The sequence below is a fragment of the Bombus affinis genome, chromosome 4, assembly GCF_024516045.1.
Source record: "Bombus affinis isolate iyBomAffi1 chromosome 4, iyBomAffi1.2, whole genome shotgun sequence".
Taxonomy (NCBI): domain Eukaryota; kingdom Metazoa; phylum Arthropoda; class Insecta; order Hymenoptera; family Apidae; genus Bombus; species Bombus affinis.
Window position 1 is genome coordinate 12284538 of NC_066347.1, and position 26704 is coordinate 12311241.

Sequence of the window (26704 nt, forward strand, 5' to 3'; positions counted from 1 at the left end):
TTACCATTTCGATGGTACGTATGTTCTTAAATACCAGGCAATCGTCTTGCGCGACGCTTTCGTTCGTTTAACTTTGGAATTTATGATCGATCTATTACCTACATACATAGATATGCGAAGTAAGTCAGGAGTGGCGTCTTAAAGTCTCAAAGTAATAGCACATCAAACTAAAGTTGAGTGCATTAAAAGATTTATTTTCACTTTCTTTACGCAAACGGATTTTAAACACCGTCGTGTATTCGACCTTGTGACACATTTATCGAAGACGGAAACTACGAGAAATCAGATTATCGTTATTAGAGGTAACCGGCCACGATTCTCATAAATATCCGTTACAGAATTTCGAAATGAGATTGTCAGACAATTCATTTTCCTCATAAATTTTTATGAATTGGACTACTTCGAATCCACGAAACTTACTTTCGTTTCTAGAAGGAGAAGCACGTGCTCGGCGTACAAGCGACCTCCGACGAGTCGGTGACGAGATTTTTTTTCCTTGGATAACGCACAGACCACCACGTTCCTTGGTTCACAAAGCAGAATTAACGGCAATTGTCCTCGAGCGAGTCAAAGATCTCTCACCAATCGGAACCAACGGGACCGCTCATTTTTACGTCATATAACGCGTTAAATAAATTTTCATTGGAGAGAAACGCGCGGTGCAATCGTACAAGTCGCAAAACTCTATTTCGAATTGTAGTTTCCGAAGAAATAGAAACGTAGGACGAGAACGAAAGACGAATGTGCCGATGTGTGAAACGGCGATAACGTACAGTTCCGCCCACGAATCTTTTTCGCTATTCGACATCACCGATTCCTCGCTAGTCAGACTCGATTCTTTTTCCTTTCACACGCTTCTACTACCGCGGTCATTTCAATTTCAAGATCGCGATCCTACTTTTACGTCAACAGGGGAATAGATGACATTGATATAAAATCGATTTTCCAGCGTGGAAGCCCTGTCATTATCGCAGTTTGACAAATTGACATATGATAATCGCTAGGTTTGTCCTCATTTTTTCCTTAACGCAATAATTTTTGTTCGACTTTTAGTAGCAAAATACATTTTATTCAAATTTATGTATTATTCCGCCTACAGAGGTTCGATTGAAATCTTAAGATACTGTTTTGTAAAAACAAAAACGTGTAGTTTTACGTTCGTGAAACACGTCGCTTTTGACGCTATTGTCGCAATTCGAAAATAAATTGAAATCACACGTGGCTTTGTATCAGGATTATTCTATAGAGATATTTCGCGCGTGTAAAATTTAAAAAATCATCAACGAGTAACAAAAATCAAATAATACCTTTATGATACAAAGGATTCAAAGAACGTATCGACGTTTCCTCCGTTTATTTTGTCGTTTGCTTCTACGCTATACTAGTTTTACTAACGTCTTCAATACGATAGGTGCAACAGCTATAACGTTTTTAACACTATCGTTGTTGCATTTATTGGTCGCGTTTCGTTCAAACCGATAGATGTTTACGTGATTTGCATAGAGTCTTCCTTCGTCGCAAACGACAATCGTTTACATTTTTACATTCAACGTCAAGACAAAGTACCATACAAACATAGATAATTATAACAATAATAAATAAAAATTGACCAAAGACTGACTTTTTGATTCTACTAAGCGTGTACACACCTGAACGATTTTAATCGCAATTTCGTCGCAAAGTTTTCCCACAAGCTCGCGTTTTCTTCTACTTAAACGCATAATTTGTCACAACATTGGTGACGGTTAACTAATTTGCGTGCATACCTTCCCTCGCTAATCGCGACCTTTGTTTTTCTTTACTATTGGAAAACTTCCAACGAAACGCGTATTCGTCTATTCAAAAGTTTCGTCGACACGACAAAAATATATACTTTAGAAGAGAATGAGAGTAAGAATAAGATAACAAAGAAATTAATCGCGTGGCAGATGTGAAGTTGAGGAAACGAGCGAATCGTTAATGTCGATACTATCGGAAATTAGCAAAAAGGTGTTGCAATTTTCAATGTTGAAATATTCGACAAATGACAAATGGTAAATGACAAATAACAAATGACAAATGAATTCGACAAATATTCAACAATATTAATTAAAATTCAAGGTAACAATTTATTTGGTTATCTTCCATATAAAATGTCCATTTAAATTCGCGATAATCGCGAAATAGATTATTAATCTGTCGCTAAAATCGAGTCGACTAATTTTATCTGCTTATATAGGAATTAATCAGGTACGAACGTTGTAACGCCAACTGAAAACAGGATTAAATCAAAAGTTAGAAATAGAAGCTTAGCTCGGCAAAGGATCGATCGTTATTCGTTCGTAGTAGGTTGGAAAATCCGCGAGTGAGGAAAATTTTCATCGATTTTCGTTGCTCGCGTTGTTCTTTCGTAAGTAACCGAGAGAGGAAGATGGCACCATCGCGAACAGAGTTTCTAATATTTGCATCGTTCGAAGACAGCGGAATAATTTGGCACATACGGCACGACATCTCGCGCGTACAACCGAAGAAAATAAAGAAACTGTTTGAACGCGATAACCCCAGCGAGAATATGTTTCAAGGTATCGGTGAAGCGGCTATTACGAACGAAACGAGCAAACTTTGAATCCCTCGATGCCGATTGTTACAAGCTTACAAACTGTACGACCGAGGATCGAATCTTTCAACGGAAAAACGTTCTTCCGATCTCTTTGGACCGCGTGCACGACATAGAAACGATGAAACTGCTGCAACCTGGTTAACGTTAACGTTACCTTACCTTTACCTCGGTCCATTTGTTATTCGCCTACCGAGGAGAGCTTTGCCCATTCTACGAAAGCACGCTGTGCTATCGCGCCATCCCAACTTTCGTCCCTACGATTCGACGCCACGTCCGTTTCTCTTCGCTGGAAACTGCAAATAAAGCAGCCGCCAATGCCGATAATAAAGACCTGGCACTCTGCTCGCCCTTATCACTCGTTATGCAGGACCTTCTATTTCTCCTCGCCGACAAAATTATTCAACGAGCACGCGATCTTACCGTTTCGCAAAATGCTTCCAATTAAACTTCCGCTCTTATCGTATTTTACCCTTTGTTATTTTACAAATTCGAAACGAGTACCTTCTACGCTCGATTTCCTTCGTTGCCTTTCTAATTAACGTCGACGCTAAAAACGCTGAAACGCAACGATACTTGCTTCAAACTAGCGACGCAGATCGATCTTTTGAAATCGATTTGAAATCGTTCGAAGATCGTTAAGACCGTCAAAGTTCGTTGATTTTCGATGGCAGTTTGTGACTGATTTGCGGCAAAGTTAGGTGAAATTTGCGTTTCTTTCGTAGGAGAAGAATCAAAAAGGGAGAGCGATTTGCTCGATCACGAAGAGCTCGACGCGGCATAGCGACGACGATTAATTAGTTGTAGGTGAAAAAAAGCAGAGCACCGGAACGCGTTAAATTCGATCGATTCGAAGAGACGAGTCGCTACACGCATGCCAGTCGGCTCTCGAAAAGAACTCGCATACAGCAAACACGGAGCGATCAATCAAGCGCCATTCAACGACCATAATAAAATAACATGCGACAAGCTAGAGCTTTTTTACCAGCAATCGGACAACGTTACACACGCCGATGATTTAGTTAACTGAATGGCTATTGAATGACTTTTAACGAACAATAGAGCGAAGAGAAATGCAAATTCCTCGAAAGCAACGAGTCTCTCTTTACCGCGTTTGTCGGTTCGCGTATTGTCGCATCGAGGTGGATCATCGGAAGTGGCCACGTTCAGCCGAGTGATCTCGAAAATACTATTGCGATTAAAGTAATTACGGTAGAGTCGAAATCTCGCGATTCGAGGAATCTCCTCCGAGCGACAATGGGAATTACGTTGAAACTGTGGAGACGATTTATCACGAAATTTTAGAAAGACAAATAGGCTTTTCTCGAATGGAAATAACCGGTAGAATGGAAAAAGCATCGACGGACAAAGTGTATCGATGCAAGAATGTGCAAAGAATCCATTGAAAGAGAAAGCTGGGAAGGAACGAAGGAAAACGAGCAGAAGCAAAAGGCAACGACTCCGAACGCGTTGTTGAAACACGCGCTCAACGGCAGAGTAATATGTGGGATTGCACGGTAGCGGAAATGCAAATAAAAAGAGACGACAAGGAATGAAAAAAATGTTTGAAGGCACAGTAGAATAGGTGTGGCACGCCCGGTGGTGCTTCTTTATTTTTACCTCGAAACAGCCCGGAAGTGTGCGTGTACCATGTACGTACGTATATACCGGAAGTATATTCTTAGGAAGAACGAAGGGAGCATTGAAATGGCAGAAAAACTTGCTCTATTTAACTGCAACTTTCGCGGTACTCGGATTCATATGAAAATTAGTTCTCATTACAGCCGGCGGTCATGAAAAAATAAACGATAAAACGTATCATTGGCAAGTACTTGTTCATACTCGCGGCTAGTACTTGCATACGATAAACCATCTCGCGTTTCCAGTCGAGATAATACTCGCTCGTCCTATCTCAAATTGTAAACTTCCGGCCTTAACTTAAAAACCGCGTCAACCCAGTATACCCGACTAATGAGAGTTTAATTAACATGCTACGTGTATCCGACATGTAACGCGTTTCCTGCTCGTCGCTCGGTCTGTCCTTTCGCACGGATTCTCCTCCTCCCTTTCCATCCTTTTTAACGCATTTTGCAACATCGCCTTTGCCAACAACGTTATTTTCGCTTAACAATTTATTCGCTCAATTTCCGAAAATATAGTAAACATAATCGTCACAAGCGCTCTACTTTGAACAGATAGCTCCGCTTCGATCGAATTAAACTCGATTGCTAAAAATCATCTCGATAAATTTTCCCGAAGTCGTAAACCGACAGAATTTGAAACTTGGTTGTCGTTGCGTTAAATTCTCATTGAATTCGCTTCGAGCGAATAGTTACGGACAAAGCGAGTACGAAGAACGAGTATTCAAAGATGCGATAAATCTGCATTTTCTATACAAACTTTTCTCTCAGCTAAATACTTTTTCCGAGTAGTCCTGCTTGCTTTGTTTCTCAAGCAGTCGACCCGTGCGTTCCGGATTAAAGTCGTGTAAAGCATTTTTTCCACTAAATGTACGGCCAGTTTGATTTTGATAAGTTACGCGGAAAGCGGACGAGAGTTTTCACGTTGGTCTTGCGAGACGGTAACAAAGCGATACAACGACCAACTCTATAATCACGGGACATTACTCTTATTATCTGTACTCGCGGCAACAAAGGCAAATTAAGCCGTAAACCTCTCCAGTAAAATATAAGTTTCTTGTAAAATATGTTTATCCCGTACGTTCCTATCCGTTAAGTATTATTTGTCCATCGATCGTTTTTAGTCGCCTAAGAAATTTCGTCCAGCTTGAATAATCTTTCTCCCTTTACGTAACGTACACAGCGTTGTTAAACTAGCGAATTTAATGAAACAAATAATTCCTTAAAAATGTCTTATTCCGATAGAGTTCTTTTTACCTTGAATTAACGATTCTAAGGATTCGATTATGAAACAACGGATAAATATAAAGTACGAAACGACCTTGCTACAATGCATTAGCTTCCGAGGGACGCTATAAATATGGAATACCTGCAGATATAGCGGACACAGGTGACACGGGGAAATAAAACTTTACGCTTTAAAGCACGGAAACCGTATTAAAATTCTTAAAATATTGCCTTATCACGTTGAATGCACTTAGCGTTTCATACGAATCCATTTCGATGCAATTTCCTCTTCTTCTATCGAGTTTGCTCTTTCGCCGAACAAATTACCGTTCAATTTTTCCCGATGGAAAATTTATCTACATCGGTATGCGTGCTTTGGAGAGAAACTTTGGTAAAAAAAAGCGTCCACGCTTGTATTTGACAAATTTAGATCTGCGAGTGCGATTTGAAGTAAATAAGCCAGAAATAATTCGACTCGTTTCCAAGGACGTTTTCATTCGACAGATCGCAGAATGATAGATCATGACGAAATTACGAAAATTATTCGATAAGGGAATAGGGCCAGAAGTTAAGATGGAAACGATCGAGAAACTCAAAGGATATTCCACTTTCATCGAAGGCTGAAAGCAAGTTCAAATGGGCGAACGTCGTATTTGCTCCAACAATTTGCTTTCTATACCGTTCGGATTTCGATGTAATCCAGCGAGTCGCCGAGTGTTTGACCACGCGCTCGTCTAACCTCTCGCTATTATCTCAAACCGCTCCGTGACAAACTTAGGTCATTACTGGTGGTTCGTTTTCAGGCTGAGCGCAACGCTCCCTCCACTTTGATATTTCTTATTCTTATTATCAGAATTACGAGATCTCGGTTCGTTTTCGTTAAGACTTGACACACCTTGAACGATAATCCCTTTGACGGAGGAAATGGAACGATCTTTCTGTAAAAGCATCGACTTTTTGTTACAAGCAACGTTAACAGGAGAGTAATTGCTATTCCGATTTAAAGCCACCGAAACCACACAGAACGTATAGTCAGAAAAGAGAAATACAAATGGAACGCAAAATGAGCAAAATAGTTGCAACGCTCTCGTCTTAATTATCTTTCGCCTGACGATGATAAGTATTCGTATTTCGCTTTAGTAGTTTAAAAATAGCTTTGCCAAAATGCGAAGATTTCACGCGAAGAAAATTGCTCGTTTTTTGCACCGTTCGATTAATAATATCTTTATTTTCTCTTACCGAATGCGTTACTCTGTCGTTGCTCGTGCTGAGGTATCGTTTAGATTTTCAAGGTTTTCAAAAAATACGTACAGTCTTTAAGAGATGATTTACTTGCACTTAAATTCCATCGATTTTCAAACTATCCCCAAAAGAACGAAAGCCTATCCAGGGAGACATTGCAGCTCGAACGTTAAATCTTTCCTGTTCCATACCGTGCGAATTCGATACTTTAAAACGAATAATATTCCAGATCTTGCAAATCGTACGCCACGCGTACAAAATTAAACCTAAACTGAAGCTAAATCGATGGACGAAAGGCAAAGTATGTATGGTTAACAATGAAAGTCGGTCGAAAGAATTCATTGGATAATATTAGAAGAACTCGCACGAGTTAGAAAACCGAAGCCAAAGCTAAAATTTAATCAAATTGAAAGTTTTCTGAAAAGGGAACGTTGCTTTAGCGCGTATATTTATTTCCTGCGCAACGTTTCGACAATTGGAGCATAGAATCCAGAACGTAGCAACGATTTCATGCATCGCGCATGAACGTTGAAAATTCGTGAAAATTCGTTGAACGATGCTTCCTATCGAAAACTGTGCTTCAAACTGTTATCAAGTACTTCCGTGGAGTATAGAGCAAAATGAAACAAAGAAATGCATATCGTCGGACGAACGAATTGTTCCGAGGAACATCGTTGAACTCGGCTATATCGTTGAACGCGTACGAGACGCATTCTCCGCTTCTGCTAAATGTCTCCTTTCGATAATAAAAGTAGATTCGATTCGTCCTTTTGACCTACCACTGTACGTTATTACGCAGCGATAGTCGAATCAGCGTCTTTGGTCGCAGATGCTGGCGCGGTTGGTTAGAATCCTGAAATAAGAATATCTCGGAATAACGAGTAATTTTGGGTGACGAGCGCGCGTGTGTAGACCAATAGACGGAACGCGTTCAGACGGAAGAAGCTAGAAAGTAGCTGAACGTACTATCTGCTATTCGTTGGTTGCTCTTTTGTATTCGGTAGTCGGTATTCAGTGGCGGGCCGATGGCTGCCGTGTTTGGCCAGGATTTTGACGTTGATGACGAGGGATGATAGATGCGTCCTGCATCCATTACGAAAAGTTGGACTCGAGGGATCGAGAGGCAGGCTAGCGCATGACTGCTGATACCGCCTCCCGCATCCGCATTACCGAGGATACGTTACGTCGCTCTTTCTCCGACTTCGGGATTATATAACACAGTAGAGACCGCTAAAAGTTCCACGTTATACGTATTTGCCTCGATCGCGTTTCTCTTAGTAACGTTCAGCAACGATATGTTCGTTCTTTAAATTTACTATCTTGTACGATCGCATCGGATGAACGTTACGGTAGTTTGGCATTCGTTTATTTGTTAATTAATTTATTTATTTATCGACGAACGCTTCTCACTCTGCAAGTAAGTTTTTCTCTCTCTTCTATTGAAGATTATTACGTCAAACGAATAACATGAAAAGCCAATGGGTAACTATATTTTTTATTTTTCTCTAAAGTCAAAATCGTACTGCCATTATATTTTTACATACTTGCGAATGAATCAATCGAACCACGTATTTAGATCGTATATTTTGATGAAACTATACCGCATATTCGCATGAACGAATAGCGTCTAAATGCATGCAACGCGATATAGCTAACCCGTGTAAGAATAACTCTTTGGCCAAACCGACGCTCTGCAGGGAAAAGGCTCGCGGCCGTTATTCTTTTAACACCCTGTAGCTGGTAAGTTAGATCACGTTCCATGTAATTGATGCGATTCATATTCATAGGCCGGAATCAGAAGTAGCGAAGTAGAATAGCCGGCAATGAATCCGAACATCGGAAGTAGCGAAATAGCGTCGTCTTACGTTGAATACGCAAACGAACAGGAAGGAACGATAATTTCAAAACGAAAAGAAAAAGGACTGTGCGTTATTACGTGTCTACAGTAGGTATCTACTCACTGGTAAATATGAATGGCTTTAATATTCCGTAAGCACAAAGGCGCCACTTTTTAAAGTTCATGCATATCCCGGACGTGACCAGAAATTATTATAAAATCCTACGAAAATCTGCCGCAGGCAGCGCAGCAGAGTTAGACGCTACGAATAAAAAGCTGTACGCGTGTAAAAACCCTTTCTTTAACCATCTCTTGCGTTCTTTATCGTTACATTTTGAATACGTTACCATTCGAATGTTTTTCGACGTACGACTATTCCCCGATTAGACGTTAAAGAGAAAGATGATAGTCCAATAAATGGCAATACCATGTTAACGAGTCTGCGGAATAATCCAATCAAGGTGTACAAATATTTAAAAAAAAATTAATCGTTTGAGATAGTATTCGTGCAGTTTGAAAAAGATGGCGTGACAAAAATACATATTTCAAACGGTTTGATTAAATAGCTCAAAGTTTTTCGGATATCCACTGTTTTCATCGAACTTGAGAAATTATTACGACAGTTTTATTTCACTCGAGTCTTCGACTTTTGCTTTTGTTTCTTTATCGCATATTTCCGAGTTAATAAGAAAAGTGCCGAACTTTGCTTAAATAAAAAAACTGTCCTTACTTGAGTCCAAGAGAGTCGCTAAGGATAGAGTAACATTATCTATCTGCTGACGTTTCTTATGTTAAACTCAAGCACGAAATTACACGGTACACTTTCAATGACTTTGACGACCATTTGTTCATGCATGCTTTAAGATATTTGCAACAATACGCATACAGACCAGTTCCAACGCGAAGATACGTACACGTGTACAGGAGTGAATTGTAATTTTTAAGTGTATTTGCTACTTTAAAATGATAATTAACTCGTGTAAATCAGCAAGAATGTTTCTTACCACTGATTATATTTTATCAGTACCAGTTACCAATTAGATACGAACAACGACTAGCGAAATAGATAGCATAATTAATATCCACCTGTTAACATACATTCTACGTGCGAGTAAACAGATGTTTTTTATCCGGTTGAACGATTTTAGTTACGATTACGAAATATGGAAGAGACGGACGCTATTCGCGCTAGTATCGTAGTATTATCGTTCGATATGACGAAAATTAATCGAGTCGTTTTGCACGTTGACTACGATCGAAAGCACGAAAGAACTACGAATTTGGACGATTCGTTAAAAAAGAATGTCGTTTAATGAAAATCAGCCGCGAGTATTTATACGTATATTCTATAGGAGTCTGACCGGTGGCCTCAGCCACCTTAATTCGAACCAAGATATTTCACATGTTCGCAGGAGCGAAGGGCGTTTAGCGCCTTCGTTTGTCTCTTACTTTAATTTAATCTCAGCCTACGAAAGTAAAGTGCCATCTATTCTTACAAACACCGTCAACATCGAGCCCTTCGCTACTTTCCAGGATTAGTTGGGAACAGTTGCTTTCTTCCTAGCCAAATACGCGTTTCTATGTTTTCAAAACCAAGAGCTATCGTTAAAACGAAGGGACGGAAAGGGAAAGGCGCGTTTAAATGCAAACGACAGATCGACGTAGAACGTTTCACTGAGACATCGAAACACCGTTTGATTAACATTTTCATCGCATCTGGAAAGTTTAGAGTTCTTAGAAAATTCAAAATTACAAATTTTCATTAAAAACTTTTGCTACCGATTTGCATAATTATACCGTTCTACTGACTCATACCGTACCACCGACGCGAGATTAAACTTCCTTGTGTGTTTCGATCTACTTTTCTTGACATTCATCCAGTAGATTTAACTTCGCACACGTTTATTTGCATCGATAGAGTAGCGATTAACTAAAATTTCTATGTCACGATCGATCGTTAAGATCACAAGCGAGGATATCATATCTACGTGGAATTTGAACTTTATATTGCACTTTTGCACCTTGTATAAGCTATTGGAACTTGACTTGTGCCTGCACACTGTACAGTGCACACTCGATAGCGATAGTCATCGTGGATATATGTCGTAGACCGTAAACCTCTGTGGGACGGACGTGGATGCAGGATCCCCTTGAGCCTAATTCCTTCGCTCATCTACATAAGAACTCACTCGCCTACTCTTACCGCCGTCTTTCGCCGATTCGTTAGTCGTGTTACCGTCTATTTCTCGTAATTTACACTTCACGTAATTGACACAAACGAACATTATTTACGATTCGTAAAGTATTAAGAATCTATTAAGGCTCGAAATATTTCGGACACTAATGATATTCCTAATTTATAAACGCGATGTCAAGGCGAAGATTACTCGCAACGATGTCACGTACAATGTTTCCAAAGACGTTTATTTTAAAATTCAGGTTTCTTTCGCGTTCGTATCCTATCCACTTATCAAACTATCTTGCGACTCGATTCACTTATCGGCGTATGCGTGAAAATTGTTTTTCTTGCTGTTACCTGAATTCTCTGTTCTCCAAAGCAAGTGAATTTCTCAATGTATGTATCTATCATAGTTATGATATACAGCCAGAGTCACTGATGATTACTGAACGAGGAAGAAACACCGAGTGATAAGCATTCCCACTACTAAACAGTTTGGGAAGGTTAAACCGATAATGCAAAATATTTTTAGAAGATAATCGCGTATCTACATTGTCAAGGAAGTAATCGGTCATTGTTGGCATTGAAATCTAAATATTCAAAGGCGTAATTTATGAGCGTGCCATTAAAGTTACGATAGATAAAATACAAATACATGTACATATAGAAACCTGCATGTACGACATAAATTTAAAATCAAACCGCATTTTTAGAAGTAATACGACTGAATAGAAGCTAATTGACAAGAGAATGAAAGACGGACCAAGCGAGACGACTTCGATTCGAAATGTCTCGTTGAGCGCAACTTTGTCAATTTGAAATGTGAATTTTATTCCGCTATTAAAATTGATCGCGTCGTTGAGCGCCACTCGATCCTATTCCTACGTTCGTTCCACGCGTTGTCTTTACGAAGTACCTTTTCGAACGATTCCACGTAATAATATACACAACACGATCGTTTATCGTTATTTTCACGATATTCTATTTAATGGATTCTCTCAGGTTGAATTTTGTTCGACTATTTTAAGTTTAACGTCGGTTGTGATCTATTTTTACTTCGCTACTAATAATATCTACTGTCGATGATGATACGCACGCGAATCCGCCACCTCCTGATTAAAGATGCGCGATGCTGGCGAATCGCAAGGCGTTATCGTTTCCAGAATACAATGGTATCGTTCGTTCACATCGAATCCGTGGTCCGAAGCTACGCATCGCGATTATCTCGGTTCGATAAATATTTAACTGATATATGGAGTATAAAAAAGAAATATACTCTATTTCGCCGCATTGTTATTTTTGTACAAAAGATTCTCACCAAGTATTGTTCTCGCGATAGTAAGATTTGACGAAAATCGCTCAAGTCGCTTCTGGAGCAAAACCTCTGCGCATTCTCTTTTTATGCAAAGTTTGTCGCCCGTTGATTTTCACGAGACAGAAACGATTAACTTCGTTAAAGCTGACTGAATGCCGCCACGCGAGCAATGAATTTACAAAGACTTCGTCTTTTATACTTTTGTTTAATCGACATGCTGACGTGAATATCGATTAAGTTAAACTTTCGATACTAAATGGCGCGACATATTTCGAATGAAAAGTGGTATAAAAATCTGAAATATTTCGAAGATTCTATTTTATTTGTAAGATTCAACGTTGCGTTCGAATAAGCGAATAATCGAGATTTTATTGAAAATGTTAGATAAGAGCAACGCTTTTTCGAAAAGAGAATATGTGGAACAAAATGTTACCGCTAGTAACATACCCTGCACAAAGCGAGAACGCGTATGTTTAGTCCGGTATATCTCTTTTTGGGATAGAGTCATATAGCGATTGTGTCGTACGCGAGCGTATCGTACTAAATCAATGATTCCCAAAAGGTGCGTCCCGGAATAAAATTAGGTGCATCGCCGCGAAAGAGCGAGATACTTTTCTCTTCTTTTTTATTAACGTTCGCGCGTATAAATGCCTCTTTCGAGTAAATCGTCAAATTTATATACCACGTGCGTCGCGATATCTCTACATTTTTAAAAATGCACCGTGACTAAAAAGGGTTTGGGAACCACTGTACTATATCGCTAAGTCTCACGTGCCCCACCATCAAAATTATACCATTTCAGAATACATATAAAGAACTGAATTTCATTTCTTGGCCAGTTTCGATCTTAAATTCAGCACATCGCGGTAACATTTTACGAGATCGGGTTAAAACATATTTTTCCAAACATACTTACAGATCGTTGTATTCGTTTATTCGGTGAGTTTTTCAAAAACATTCCGCGCCACCTGCCAAGTACAATCAAGCAAGAATCGCTCGCCGATTCGAATTTTACTCGCATTGGTCATATATCGGTTCATCCATAAACGCGAGACCCACGTTCTTGCCTTCGGTCTACGTCCTGCGTCTCGTAATCCTGACAAAGATACGTATAAAGCAATTTACAATCTATTCGGTTAAACGCTTTGATCGTTTGTTGCAATCTGCTTAGAAAATTCCTACACTTCTTATAAACTTTAAGCATCGATACAACTAGAAAATAATGACGATAATGAGTAAATTTGTCCCTTTTCTTTCTGTTCTCGCATTGTTCGATTATCCAAATATAAGTAACAAGTGCATGACGCTGCAAAAAAAGCAAGGAATATATTCTTGATAAAAAAAAGATCACAAAAATGCAGGTAAAATGGTAAATAATTCACGGTCTATTTGTAAAGCACGAGAAATAATATCTTATAAGATGTATACATATAATATACTCGCATACATATTTATCGTTTCAAATAACATTCAACAATATATTTCATATACATTTTCTTTCGTCACATAGACAATTTAAATTTTCTTGCTAAATCGCTATGTGTATTACGAATTAGATAGCTATAATTCAAACGAAATTACAAGATCTTCCACTTACCTGAATAGTTTTCCAGAGCAAAATGAAAGAAATTTGCATTCTCAAGTATCACGAGAAACGATAACGTACGAGCGCATAAATAATCGATATAGCGTGGTCAGAAATGTGCATAAAATGTGGCGATTCATTGCGCGATACGGTAGATGTCAGCCACGATTCGAACTGTACGAAGAGCCTTAGACGAACGGTAAAGCCAAATCGAAATTCTACATGTTAACGTTTTCATTTCGCCGGCGTCATACACGTACTTTGAGAAATTTTCGGTTTATAGACGCTTTATACGTCGATAGCAATTTCCTTTCCGTTGCTTCGTCGAGGTGAGGGATTCGACGCTCGAGTTGTTAAAATATATTTTCTCTAGGCAATCGTTATAGTGTGAAATATACAGTTACGATCGATGAGTATATTGTTCGACGTCCGAAAGTTCGTTGGAATGTGTGTTTCAATCTGAAAGCAACCGTCTACGGATCATTGTTGCAACTAACCTGTATTTCTCAGAAAGAAGAAAAAATAATGGGAAAGAAAAGAGAAAGATACGAGGTATTCGTAGATACAGGTAACGCGAACAGCAAAGCAACGACGCGACAGGTGACACAACATACAGACTGCCGAGAACAAAACGTTTTATGAAAAAGAACCGAACAGATAGGAAACATCCGATCGTTCAAATATTATATTCAACTGCACCTATCGAAAAACGGAATCTCTTTAATACAATAGACTCTTTCGCTTTCGCGTGATTTTCTGCAAAAGCTTCGCTCGTTAAAGAAAATAAAAGAAGAGTTTAGAAGTTACGCTAAGCTACGCGCAAATCAAATGGGAAGTGGCTAAAATACCTAATTCTTTAAAATGCAAACCTATGTATATGAATATGAATGTTCTGTTTCAGTAGTCATCGATAATTATGTGGGACAAATGCAAAGCGTCGCTTCTGCTTGTAATATTGGTCATCGTTGCGGGTAAGAATAAATCTTGATAAATTTAACGATGATGTTCGCAAGAATCCGCAAAATAAAAAATATCTGAATCCAAAGTATTTTTCTTCCTCTAATTGTACGCTATACGTTTTAACGTTAGCTCGCGCAATTGCATCTTATCAATTGTAAAATATTTAACAACAGATATCTTTAACCATAGGCGATGCAAATGACTGCGTGCCTCGAGATTTTGGTCAGGGCAATATCGTATGCGTTTGTAATGCGACCTACTGTGACGAGCTACCGGATAGCAACCCCAAAGTCCCAGAGAACGGAACGTTCTACTGGTACGTTTCGAGCAAAGAGGGTCTCAGGCTGAGCATGATACAGGCGCGGATGGGTTCTTGTCAAAATTCCAGCACCGATACAGTTCTAAATATAGATACGTCGAAAAAATATCAAAGCATCTTAGGCTTTGGCGGTGCTTTTACGGACTCGGCGGGAATAAATATCAAAAATCTCAGTGAAGCTACTCAGGACCAATTAATGCGGTAATTAAACCTCGATAAATATACACAAACGGATTCACCTTTTAATTATGCGACGAACATATTCCATCCTTACGATTACGTGAAATTTTCAAACAGCGCCTTAATATTTCACAAAATATTTCTAAGATCTACAATTTATGAGTAAATGATCGAAATTTGTTTTATTTTTATCTTTAATGTTACGAATTACAAAACATCTTTGAAAAATTCCGAAAAGCGAATACGAACAATGATGGACTTGTAATTCTTAAAGAAATTGGTAACACAATAACGTTTGCTTCTTGTATGTGCAACATGATTTGAAGTAATTATTTGAACATGATATTACCTCGATTTAATTACGTATGTTGCTATACGTACAACCGAGCGTGTTTAATCGCTTACAGGACGTACTACGGTTCAACCGGGAGCAGGTATTCGTTAGGTCGAATACCAATCGCTGGAACTGACTTCTCTACGAGACCTTACACGTACGATGACGTCCCTAATGATTTATCACTGCAAAACTTTAGCCTCGCTCAGGAAGATTACGATTATAAGATACCATATCTAAGAAAGGCCATTGAATTAAACCCTGATGTAAAATTCTTTAGTGCTGCATGGTCAGCTCCACCATGGATGAAAACTAATGATCGAATCAATGGATTTGGTAAGTGTGTTAATACAATATCGAGAAGGAGAAAAAATTGAAGAAAAACGATAGAAAAACGTATCCTTTTTATCCGAAAACGAACCGTTTCAAATAATTCCTTAAACGTGTTTCGTAATGTAGTATAATACTAATGTACAATTTATGTCTAGGCTTTTTAAGGAAGGATCGTTATCAGGTTTATGCCAATTACATAGTAAAATTTTTGGACGCGTATAAAAGCAATGGCATTGATGTATGGGCCGTTTCGACAGGAAACGAGCCATTAAACGCTTATGTACCTTTTGATCGCCTTAACACTATGGGCTGGACACCAGACACTCTCGCTGATTGGGTCGCTAACTATGCGGGTCCAACTTTGGCAGCGTCCACCCACAATGGCACGAAAATTCTTGTTCTAGATGATCAGAGAATCGAATTACCTTGGTTTGTAAATAAAGTCTTCAAAGATGAAACCGCGAAAAAATACATCGTTGGTACAGCTGTACACTGGTACACAGATAGTTTCGCTCCGCCAATATTATTGGATTTAACACACTATGGTTATCCAGATAAATTTATTCTCATGACTGAAGCATGTACAGGTAAAATATTCAAATACTATATCTATGTAACAATTACGGAACAGTTTAAAACAACGTTTGCTTTCTCTAACAACTGTTACGAAACATCGCTACACATAAAGAGCAAAAGTTTGCTTTTTAAATATACATATACCTATATCGAGCTTTTCATTCGGAAAAAAGTATCTAATGATTTTAATTGAATTTCAAGATCAACTTAAATAATATGTTTCCTTCGTGAAACCTCAGTTCCATAGACGTTCTGCAATAACATTTCCTTTTTGAACTATTATATTACACGCGATCAACGACTATATATATAACGGTAACATCATTTTATACGCAGGTACTGGTTCGGATTCCCCAAAAGTTGCCTTAGGTTCGTGGAGCAGAGGGCAGGAATATATTTTAAGCATAATACAGGTATGGTAAATGGTTACAGTTATAATCGTGTACGAGACATAAAGTTTCTTAATGAAAACATTATACATTAAACACGTAGAAAAATTACTTCTACTTATAAGAAAAATATTCTGTTTGAAGTACATGAATCATTGGGCAGTTGGATGGGTAGACTGGAATATAGCTTTAGACGCAACCGGTGGGCCAAACTGGATTCAAAATTACGTCGACTCGCCCATTATTGTAAATGCAGATGCCGATGAATTTTATAAACAGCCAATGTACTATGCTCTAAAACACTTTAGCAGATTCGTCGATAGAGGTTCCATTAGGATTTCTATCACCGATACGGACGATGTTAAAGCTACAGCCTTCTTAACACCTTCGGATCAAGTCGTGGTTGTTCTATATAACAAGTAATCACAGTTTATTTTACAAATAATTACGAAATAATTTACTAATTTTTGGTTTCAGTTTTCAACATTGTTGCGATTGAGTTTAATAATTTGTTCACAAAATTTATTTTCTTTTACAGCAATACCCAGAAAAAGAACATTGTTCTCAATGATCCGAAAAAGAATCCTATTTGCTTGGAATTACCTGCGTACTCCATGAATACCGTAATTTATGCACAATAGAACTTGTAAGTCGTTGATTATTAAATATAACTTGCAATATTGCCATACTGTATGTACCGATAAATGGCAATTACAACGTACGTTGTAACGCTAATATATAACATAATAAAACGTGCATCTCGAAATTGAAATTTTCTCGATACTATCCCAGAAGAGGACTTACATTTTGTGACAATAATCAATATACCTGATAAGAATAACAAGTCATCGAGTAACAGTCTATTATCTATTAACGCAATAAAATGAAATTGAAAAATCTGAAATGTTCATATCTTCATCTACCGACTGAACTTACTCTTTGAAATTTATTTAATCCTTACTTCCCATTAGCTGTGTACATATCGTATATTAATACCATATATATGTATTGTATCCATGTATACGTAATAATTTTTATATGTATATATACAAAAATTAATATATATAATAATGTATAAAAATACATTCATTTAAATACAATGTACGTATATTAAATTGTCTGAAAAGTTTCTTGCGTTTTATGAGGAAATAGTTTTTTGTTTTATATTATTTTGTCGAATTACATACGATCCATTTTGTTACGTTGAGATAATCACCGCGACATTTCTCAGACTTGATTTCGCGTTTGTATAAAGGTGAACTGTTGTGAAAAGTTACCATTATGATCATACAACCTAATGCATTGTATAGGAATTTCTAAAAGTCGATATGCAACCAAGCAGTAAAGTTATTATTATTATGAGCACAAGACAATTATTTACTCAGATGATACCGCCAAAAATTAGAAAAAAATCATTTAGAAAACACACAGATAATATATTAAGTATAAGCGACAGGTGAGTGACGATTAGATAGCTTACTTTTTTTTTGTATATATGACAATATATATGCTTATATAAATTCGAGTACCGGTTAGCTACTATTCATATTTCTGCTTTAGTTTTTAAGAATAGCCATGGGACACGCGTGGAAAGCACTTTTGCTAATTACTTTCTTCTTCGACAAAGGTAAGCTCTCGTTATTTCCGGCGAAGATAAATTTAATTTCTGGCGAACTTAGCGGAAATATTTTCATTCGTCATAGGTATCGCGAATGACTGCGTGCCGTATCGTATAGATAACGAGGTAATTGCATGTGTTTGCAATGCAACATATTGCGATGGACTACCAGATGGTATACCGGAAGTTCCGGAGGAAGGTAATTCTTATTGGTATGTGACGAATAAACAGGGGCTGAGAATGAAGATGTCAGAAGTAAAATTTGATAGCTGCGAAAATTTCCCCGTGGACGTAACGCTGACCATAGATAATACGAAAAAGTATCAAACGATTTTTGGCTTCGGTGGCGCATTTACCGATTCTACTGGTATAAACGTAGCAAAACTCAGCCCAGCTACTCAACTTCAATTGATTCGGTAATCATTGATATCCACAGAGATGATGTGATCGATATTTTAAATATCTACGATACTATGATATCTTCTTTCGGTAAAAGTTGCGCCATACAAACAACGTACCCTATACTTGTACATAATTTTATTTTTCCATAAAGCTCGTCGCTTATCTCTTTTAAATTTATTGAATTTATTGAATTTATTAAATTGAATTGTCAATTGAAATGTACGAACCTTTTTATTTTACACATATAATTATAGCGTTGAATTATTTATAGAGCATATTATCATCCAAAGAAAGGAAGCGGATACACACTGGGTCGTATACCTATTGGGGCGAGCGATTTTTCAGCAAGACCGTATACGTATGACGATACGGCGAATGACACCACGCTTAAACACTTTACACTTGCGAACGAAGATTTCGATTACAAACTACTATATGCAAGGAAAGCGCTTGAATTCAATTCCGAAATTAAATTCTTCGGTGCTGCATGGACCGCACCATTATGGATGAAAAGCAATGACAACGGACTCAGTACGTATGATAGAAGCGTCCTAAAACAAATTAGAAAATCAAAAAAACGGTACAACGAATGAATTGCATTAATGATAAATTCGTCAAATTAATCTAATAATCGTTGATTAGCTTTCTTAAAAGAAGAGTATTACCAAATCTATGCTGACTATCTGCTAAAGTTCCTGGATGAATATAAAAACAACGATATTGACATGTGGGCTATTACAACTGGTAACGAGCCACTAGTTGCCTTTATGTTTAAACTTCCAAATGTCTCTATGGCATGGAAACCCGAAACAATGGCTAATTGGATCGCTAACAATTTGGGTCCAACATTAGCATCATCGCCGCACAATGAAACACTAATTTTCGCCTTTGATGACAATAGAAAGACATTACCAAAATTTATCGAACCAACGTTCCGAAATCAAAATGCAAACAAATACGTTGCCGGAACAGCTGTACACTGGTATCAAGATTCCGAAACTCCTACAGATATATTAGATCAAACCCACGATGAGTTTCCAGACAAATTAATTTTAATGACCGAAGCGTCTGTAATAGGTAAGCCTTTCACGCGCACACGCGCCCGCACGTAGTATCCTATGTACGAAAAATGCATACTTTTTACTTGTGAAGAATTGTAAAAAGTCGAATTTACAAAATAATTAGTTTACGAACTTATATCGACATGGTACTCCTCGCCATAGGACCTCCAATATGGAACACTTCGAAAGTTAAGTTGGAATCGTGGCGTCGAGGTGAAAAATACATTTTAAGCATAATAGAGGTAAAAGAACCTACATGATTTTATGGTCGTTTTACTTGAAGAATATTTCTCCTATTTTTAAATATAAAAGTTAATCGTAAACGAAACGTGTTTTGCATCAAGTACATGAATCATTGGTCAATTGGTTGGGTGGATTGGAATTTAGCCTTGGACGAAACTGGTGGACCAAACTTTATTAATAATTATATCGACGCCCCTATCATCGTCAACCCGAAAACCGATGAATTTTATAAACAACCTATGTATTATGCCGTCAAACATTTTAGCAGATTCGTTGACAGAGGTTCTGTTAGAATTTCTATTACCGATACTGATACTATCAAATCTGCAGCCTTCGTTACACCTTCAGCGGAAAACGTCGTTGTCCTATACAATAGGTGAAAGAAATTGTTATTATTGCTATTATTGCTTAATTATTTAATATAAAACGATGAAACGTTTATCTTTATCCTAAACAAAGTTTTATCTTAAATTTCTATTTCAGGGATACTTCTCCAAGACACGTAGTTTTGAAGGATGTGCAGAAAGGTACACTTTGTTTAGAATTATCTCCGCAATCTATGAATACTCTGAAATACAAATAGTATGACTTCCTTATTATATTGCATCCTTATATTATATATTATATTAGTTCTAATTATAAATCGTTATTGTAAGAGATAAATCGAATAAAGGACCATCGGTGCAAATAAAAATATTCATGTATATAGTTCAACGTCGTGTTCAATTGATGTAATCAAGCTTGTGTCAACTTGTTATCAAAACTTTCGAAGACCTTAAACCATTTTCAAAAGTTAATACCATATCATGAAAAATTTCATTCCAATAGTAAGATTACTTTATCGATACGATCAAGACATCTTCGACTTATACGAATAGCAGCTCTTTTATATTGTATGTTGAACTATAAGAACGCGAAAAATAGTTGTTTAACACTAGGTTTACGGGCGTTTCGTATATACCTATCTCTACGAGGACCCGTCAAATTGACGGCTTAGCTGATTTCATAAACAATCCGTTTTTCAAAGATAGTGTGCAAAAGTTTCAGTTATCGTAGACATTTCCCATTATTGTCTCCACTTTTTGTAAGTATTTACAATAGGATAATTGAATTTGGGCACAGTATTTTCTTATTTTGAACAATCCTCCTTTTCTAGCAATCATGAGTCAATCCAAGAGATATAATAAGATATTGTACAAAATTGTCAACATCAATGAAGATTGTTCTGAGAATACCTCCGAAGAAGATCAGTATGAATTAGGCCAAAGCGAAGCTGACAGTGAAAGCTTTGAATATATCGAAAGTGGAGAGATAGAAGGATCTTCGGATAGTGAAGAGGAGCACTTGTTGAAAGTGTGTCGTAACAAGAAAAAGATACGTATTCTTTTTAGTTCTGACTCCGAGGATGAAAGGACGAGCATTCCAAGCATATCCCAAAATGTAATAAGTGAAATTGAAATTGCAATTGACGGGACACAGTGCATAAAATTGAAAGCAGGCGGATCTAGGGGTAGGACGCCCGCTCGTATGGGATATCGCAGGGCCTACTGGCTATGATAAGAGAAATATTGTGTCGGGTTATGTAACTAATGCTTTCGAATTGATAATTGACAGACACATAATGGAACACATAAACGATTGCAGTGAAACCGAGGCGCATCGAGTTTTGAAAAAAGACTGGACAATCACAGTTGCTGAGTTGCGTAGTTTCCTAGGAATTCTATATGCCCGGAGCGCATATGAAGCGAGATCATTGAAAGCCTCCGAAAGATTACAAACAGATAAATTTGCGCTGATATCCGAAATATGGAACAGATTTATAAGTAATAGCCAGGCCTGTTACAAGCCATATGAAAATATCTCAATAGATGAACAATTATTTCCAACGAAAGCCCGATGCAGATTTACGCAATATATACCGAATAAGCCTCGTAAATTTGACATTAAGTTTTGGTTAGCAGTTGACGTCCAAACAAAATATATTTTGAATGGTTTCCCTTATATGGGGAAAGATAAAACTCGATGCTCGAGGGAAAAAAGGACAAGATGACATTGTCTTCTTCAAATTTATATAAATGTAGTATCGTGGACAAAAGGCCTAAGATATCTGCCGAATCGTAAACAATGTCGCGAGAGCCGCGGCATCGTCGGGTACATCAATGTGTCGTCGGTCCTTTTTAAGTGGATAGTTTCGTGGAGAGGGCCCGCGTGACCCTGGCCACGGGCGTTTCGGGACACGTGTCTCGAACGGCGGGAAAAGACAAAGAGACGTTAAAGTCAGTATTAGTTGAGAAGCCGGAGAGAACGGATGCAAAAGGTGTGCAGAGTGTGAATTGAGAAGCGAGAGCGAGCGAGTGTAGAAGCCGAAGAGTGTGAATCGGGAAGTCAAAAGCCGCGTCTGAAAATAAGACGTACGACAGCATTGTAATTATTTCGTTGCTTCGAATATTATTAATTAAATCAAAACATCATTACTTGTCCTTTCCTCTAAGACCCATTAAGTTACTACATAAATCAGAAAACTGCACACTTACTGTGTATAAAAGTAAACCTAAAGTAAAAGTCCTCCTTCTAAGCACCAAACATACAGATGTACGAATAGAAGATAATTATAAACGTGTTCCAAAAACCATTGCTTTTTACAATAATACAAAGTAAGGTGTTGACCAAATGGCACGCAAATATAGTGTGAAAGCAGGGAGTTTCCGACGGCCCCTTCAAGTCTTCTTCAATATTTTAGATTTGGCAGAGATAAACGCGTGGATACTATATAAAGAGTGTACCAGATCGAAAATATCCAGAAAGGAATTCGTATTTTGTTTAGCCGAGGAATTAGCTGGAGAAATCAAGGAGAACGTTTGCCAAAGATCAGGCGCCTCATTTCTGTCATCTTCAACGTCAGAAGTGCGAAAAAGTTGCCAAGTGGGTTATTGCAAAAAAAATAGAAGTAATAATTATCGTATATATTGCAAAAAGATCGTATGCGGAAAATGCACAAACAACATTCAGTATATTTGCAAAAAATGTGCTTAATAGATATGATTACCCTGTACCGTTAATGTTATTGTTATTTTTCTTTTAGTGATAATTTTAAAAAAAGACTTTTTATTTATTAATAATTTATTTAAACGTAAAGCCTAATATTATTCCTTTCAGACTTAATTTGAATAAATCGATTTTTTAAAGAAAAATGCGTATTTTCGTTTACCCGTCAATTTGACGGGTCCCGTAGAGGTAGGTATATTACATACAAATTTTAAAAATTAGAAAGCCTAGGAAAAAATAATTTTGTGCAAAATTCTTTAGATGAAATGATTAATTTACGATGCAAAATGGTTAAAATTGGTGCTATGGTTTTTGAGATATTTCATTTCGAAGTTCGAAATCCGTCAAATTGACGGGTCCCGTAAACCTAGTTTAAATACAATGTACGTATATTAGGTTGTCCGAAAAGCTTTTTTCGTTTTATGAGAAAATAATAGACGCACAACGTTTTCTGTTTTATATTACTTTGTCGAATTACATACGATCCATTTCGTTACGTTGAGATAAACACCGCGACATTTCTCAAACTTGATTTCGCGTTTGTATGAAGGTGAACTGTTGTAAAAAGAACACGTTTGCGAAAGAAAAACACTATTCGAACAACCTAATGCATTGTATAGGAATTTCTAAAAGTCGATATGTAAGCAAGCAGTAAAGTTATTATTATTATGAGCACAAGACAATTATTTACTCAGATGATACTGCCAAAAATTAGAAAAAAATCATTTAGAAAACACACAGATAATATATTAACTATAAGCGACAGGTGAGTGACGATTAGATAAGCTTACTTTTTTTTTGTATGCATGACAATATATATGCTTATATAAATTCGAGTACCGGTTAGCTACTATTCATATTTCTGCTTTAGTTTTTAAGAATCGCCATGGGACACGCGTGGAAAGCACTTTTGCTAATTACTTTCTTCTTCGACAAAGGTAAGCTCTCGTTATTTCCGGCGAAGATAAATTTAATTTCTGTCGAACTTAGCGGAAATATTTTCGTTCGTCATAGGTATCGCGAATGACTGCGTGCCGTATCGTATAGATAACGAGGTAATTGCATGTGTTTGCAATGCAACATATTGCGATGGACTACCAGATGGTATACCGGAAGTTCCGGAGGAAGGTAATTCTTATTGGTATGTGACGAATAAACAGGGGCTGAGAATGAAGATGTCAGAAGTAAAATTTGATAGCTGCGAAAATTTCCCCGTGGACGTAACGCTGACCATAGATAATACGAAAAAGTATCAAACGATTTTTGGCTTCGGTGGCGCACTTACCGATTCTACTGGTATAAACGTAGCAAAACTCAGCCCAGCTACTCAACTTCAATTGATTCGGTAATCATTGATATCCACAGAGATGATGTGATCGATATTTTAAATATCTACGATACTATGATATCTTCTTTCGGTAAAAGTTGTGCCATACAAACAACGTACCCTATACTTGTACATAATTTTATTTTTCCATAAAGCTCGTCGCTTATCTCTTTTAAATTTATTGAATTTATTGAATTTATTAAATTGAATTGTCAATTGAAATGTACGAACCTTTTTATTTTACACATATAATTATAACGTTGAATTATTTATAGAGCATATTATCATCCAAAGAAAGGAAGCGGATACACACTGGGTCGTATACCTATTGGGGCGAGCGATTTTTCAGCAAGACCGTATACGTATGACGATACGGCGAATGACACCACGCTTAAACACTTTACACTTGCGAACGAAGATTTCGATTACAAACTACTATATGCAAGGAAAGCGCTTGAATTCAATTCCGAAATTAAATTCTTCGGTGCTGCATGGACCGCACCATTATGGATGAAAAGCAATGACAACGGACTCAGTACGTATGATAGAAGCGTCCTAAAACAAATTAGAAAATCAAAAAAAACGGTACAACGAATGAATTGCATTAATGATAAATTCGTCAAATTAATCTAATAATCGTTGATTAGCTTTCTTAAAAGAAGACTATTACCAAATCTATGCTGACTATCTGCTAAAGTTCCTGGATGAATATAAAAACAACGGTATTGACATATGGGCTATTACAACTGGTAACGAGCCACAGATTGCCTTTATGGTTAAAATTGCACTTAACACTATGGGATGGGAACCCGAATCAATGGCTAATTGGATCGCTAACAATTTGGGTCCAACATTAGCATCATCGCCGCACAATGAAACACTAATTTTCGCCTTTGATGACAGTAGAAAGGCATTACCCAAATTTGTCGAACCAACGTTCCGAAATCAAAATGCAAACAAATACGTTGCCGGAACAGCTGTACACTGGTATCAAGATTCCGAAACTCCTGCAGATATATTAGATCAAACCCACGATGAGTTCCCAGACAAATTAATTTTAATGACCGAAGCGTCTGTAATAGGTAAGTCTTTCACGCGCACACGCGCGTGCACGTAGTATCCTATGTACGAAAAATGCATACTTTTTACTTGTGAAGGATTGTAAAAAGTCGAATTTGCAAAATAATTAGTTTACGAACTTATATATCGACATGGTACTCCTCGCCATAGGACCTCCAATATGGAACACTTCGAAAGTTAAATTGGAATCGTGGCGTCGAGGTGAAAAATACATTTTAAGCATAATAGAGGTAAAAGAACCTACGTGATTTTATGGTCGTTTTACTTGAAGAATATTTCTCCTATTTTTAAATATAAAAGTTAATCGTTAACGAAACGTGTTTTGCATCAAGTACATGAATCATTGGTCAATTGGATGGGTGGATTGGAATTTAGCCTTGGACGAAACTGGTGGACCAAACTTTGTTCATAATTATATCGACGCCCCTATCATCGTCAATCCGAAAACCGATGAATTTTATAAACAACCTATGTATTATGCCGTCAAACATTTTAGCAGATTCGTTGACAGAGGTTCTGTTAGAATTTCTATTACCGATACTGATACTATCAAATCTGCAGCCTTCGTTACACCTTCAGCGGAAAACGTCGTTGTCCTATACAATAGGTGAAAGAAATTGTTATTATTGCTATTATTGCTTAATTATTTAATATAAAACGATGAAACGTTTATCTTTATCCTAAACAAAGTTTTATCTTAAATTTCTATTTCAGGGATACTTCTCCAAGACACGTAGTTTTGAAGGATGTACAGAAAGGTACACTTTGTTTAGAATTATCTCCGCAATCTATGAATACTCTGAAATACAAATAGTATGACTTCCTTATTATATTGCATCCTTATATTATATATTATATTAGTTCTAATTATAAATCGTTATTGTAAGAGATAAATCGAATAAAGGACCATCGGTGCAAATAAAAATATTCATGTATATAGTTCAACGTCGTGTTCAATTGATGTAATCAAACTTGTGTCAACTTGTTATCAAAACTTTCGAAGACCTTAAACCATTTTCAAAAGTTAATACCATATCATGAAAAATTTCATTCCAATAGTAAGACTACTTTATCGATACGATCAAGACATCTTCGACTTATACAAATACCAGGTCTTTTATATTGTATGTTGAACTATAAGAAAGCGAGAAATAGTTGTTTAAAGACGTATAATTATTGTTGTACTGATAGATATTGGAAGGAAAACTATTGAAAT

General features: G+C 37.2%; 3 protein-coding genes and 1 long non-coding RNA gene across 19 annotated transcripts in view; 2 read left to right on the forward strand and 2 right to left on the reverse strand.

Annotated features, from left to right (window-relative positions):
• Positions 1-1287, reverse strand: part of LOC126915075 (tubulin glycylase 3A-like) — a 33457-nt gene extending 32170 nt beyond the window's left edge. Inside the window, exon 1 of one of the 2 annotated variants that reach the window (XM_050719432.1) lies at positions 421-1287. The gene's annotated coding sequence lies outside the window, so the exon portion shown is untranslated. The remainder of the gene's footprint in view (positions 1-420) is intronic. The other variant, XM_050719433.1, reaches the window with a different exon arrangement.
• LOC126915089 (lysosomal acid glucosylceramidase-like) overlaps positions 1-17616 on the forward strand; it is a 35536-nt gene extending 17920 nt beyond the window's left edge. Inside the window, exons 1-8 of one of the 9 annotated variants that reach the window (XM_050719477.1) lie at positions 7978-8122; positions 14523-14592; positions 14771-15101; positions 15488-15750; positions 15903-16334; positions 16660-16736; positions 16857-17131; positions 17251-17616. In XM_050719477.1, the coding sequence (XP_050575434.1) occupies positions 14538-14592; positions 14771-15101; positions 15488-15750; positions 15903-16334; positions 16660-16736; positions 16857-17131; positions 17251-17353 (1536 nt within the window). In that variant the 5' untranslated portion in view covers positions 7978-8122; positions 14523-14537 and the 3' untranslated portion in view covers positions 17354-17616. Of the gene's footprint in view, positions 1-7977; positions 8123-8157; positions 8188-8583; positions 8651-12829; positions 12976-13721; positions 13821-14522; positions 14593-14770; positions 15102-15487; positions 15751-15902; positions 16335-16659; positions 16737-16856; positions 17132-17250 lie in introns of those variants that run through there. The other 8 variants (XM_050719471.1, XM_050719478.1, XM_050719472.1 and 5 more) reach the window with 8 other exon arrangements.
• LOC126915100 (lysosomal acid glucosylceramidase-like) overlaps positions 1-26433 on the forward strand; it is a 147826-nt gene extending 121393 nt beyond the window's left edge. Inside the window, exons 2-8 of one of the 7 annotated variants that reach the window (XM_050719504.1) lie at positions 23961-24019; positions 24096-24426; positions 24684-24943; positions 25056-25490; positions 25639-25718; positions 25821-26095; positions 26203-26433. In XM_050719504.1, the coding sequence (XP_050575461.1) occupies positions 23968-24019; positions 24096-24426; positions 24684-24943; positions 25056-25490; positions 25639-25718; positions 25821-26095; positions 26203-26302 (1533 nt within the window). In that variant the 5' untranslated portion in view covers positions 23961-23967 and the 3' untranslated portion in view covers positions 26303-26433. Of the gene's footprint in view, positions 1-18188; positions 18340-18415; positions 18747-19003; positions 19264-19374; positions 19810-19955; positions 20036-20137; positions 20413-20519; positions 20751-23960; positions 24020-24095; positions 24427-24683; positions 24944-25055; positions 25491-25638; positions 25719-25820; positions 26096-26202 lie in introns of those variants that run through there. The other 6 variants (XM_050719503.1, XM_050719502.1, XM_050719500.1 and 3 more) reach the window with 6 other exon arrangements.
• LOC126915175 (uncharacterized) lies at positions 19838-25663 on the reverse strand. Its single transcript, XR_007710052.1, has 2 exons — positions 25551-25663; positions 19838-19868 (listed from the first exon to the last, which is right to left on the reverse strand). It is a non-coding gene; the product is annotated as an uncharacterized LOC126915175 (long non-coding RNA).
• Positions 26434-26704: the final 271 nt, after the last annotated feature.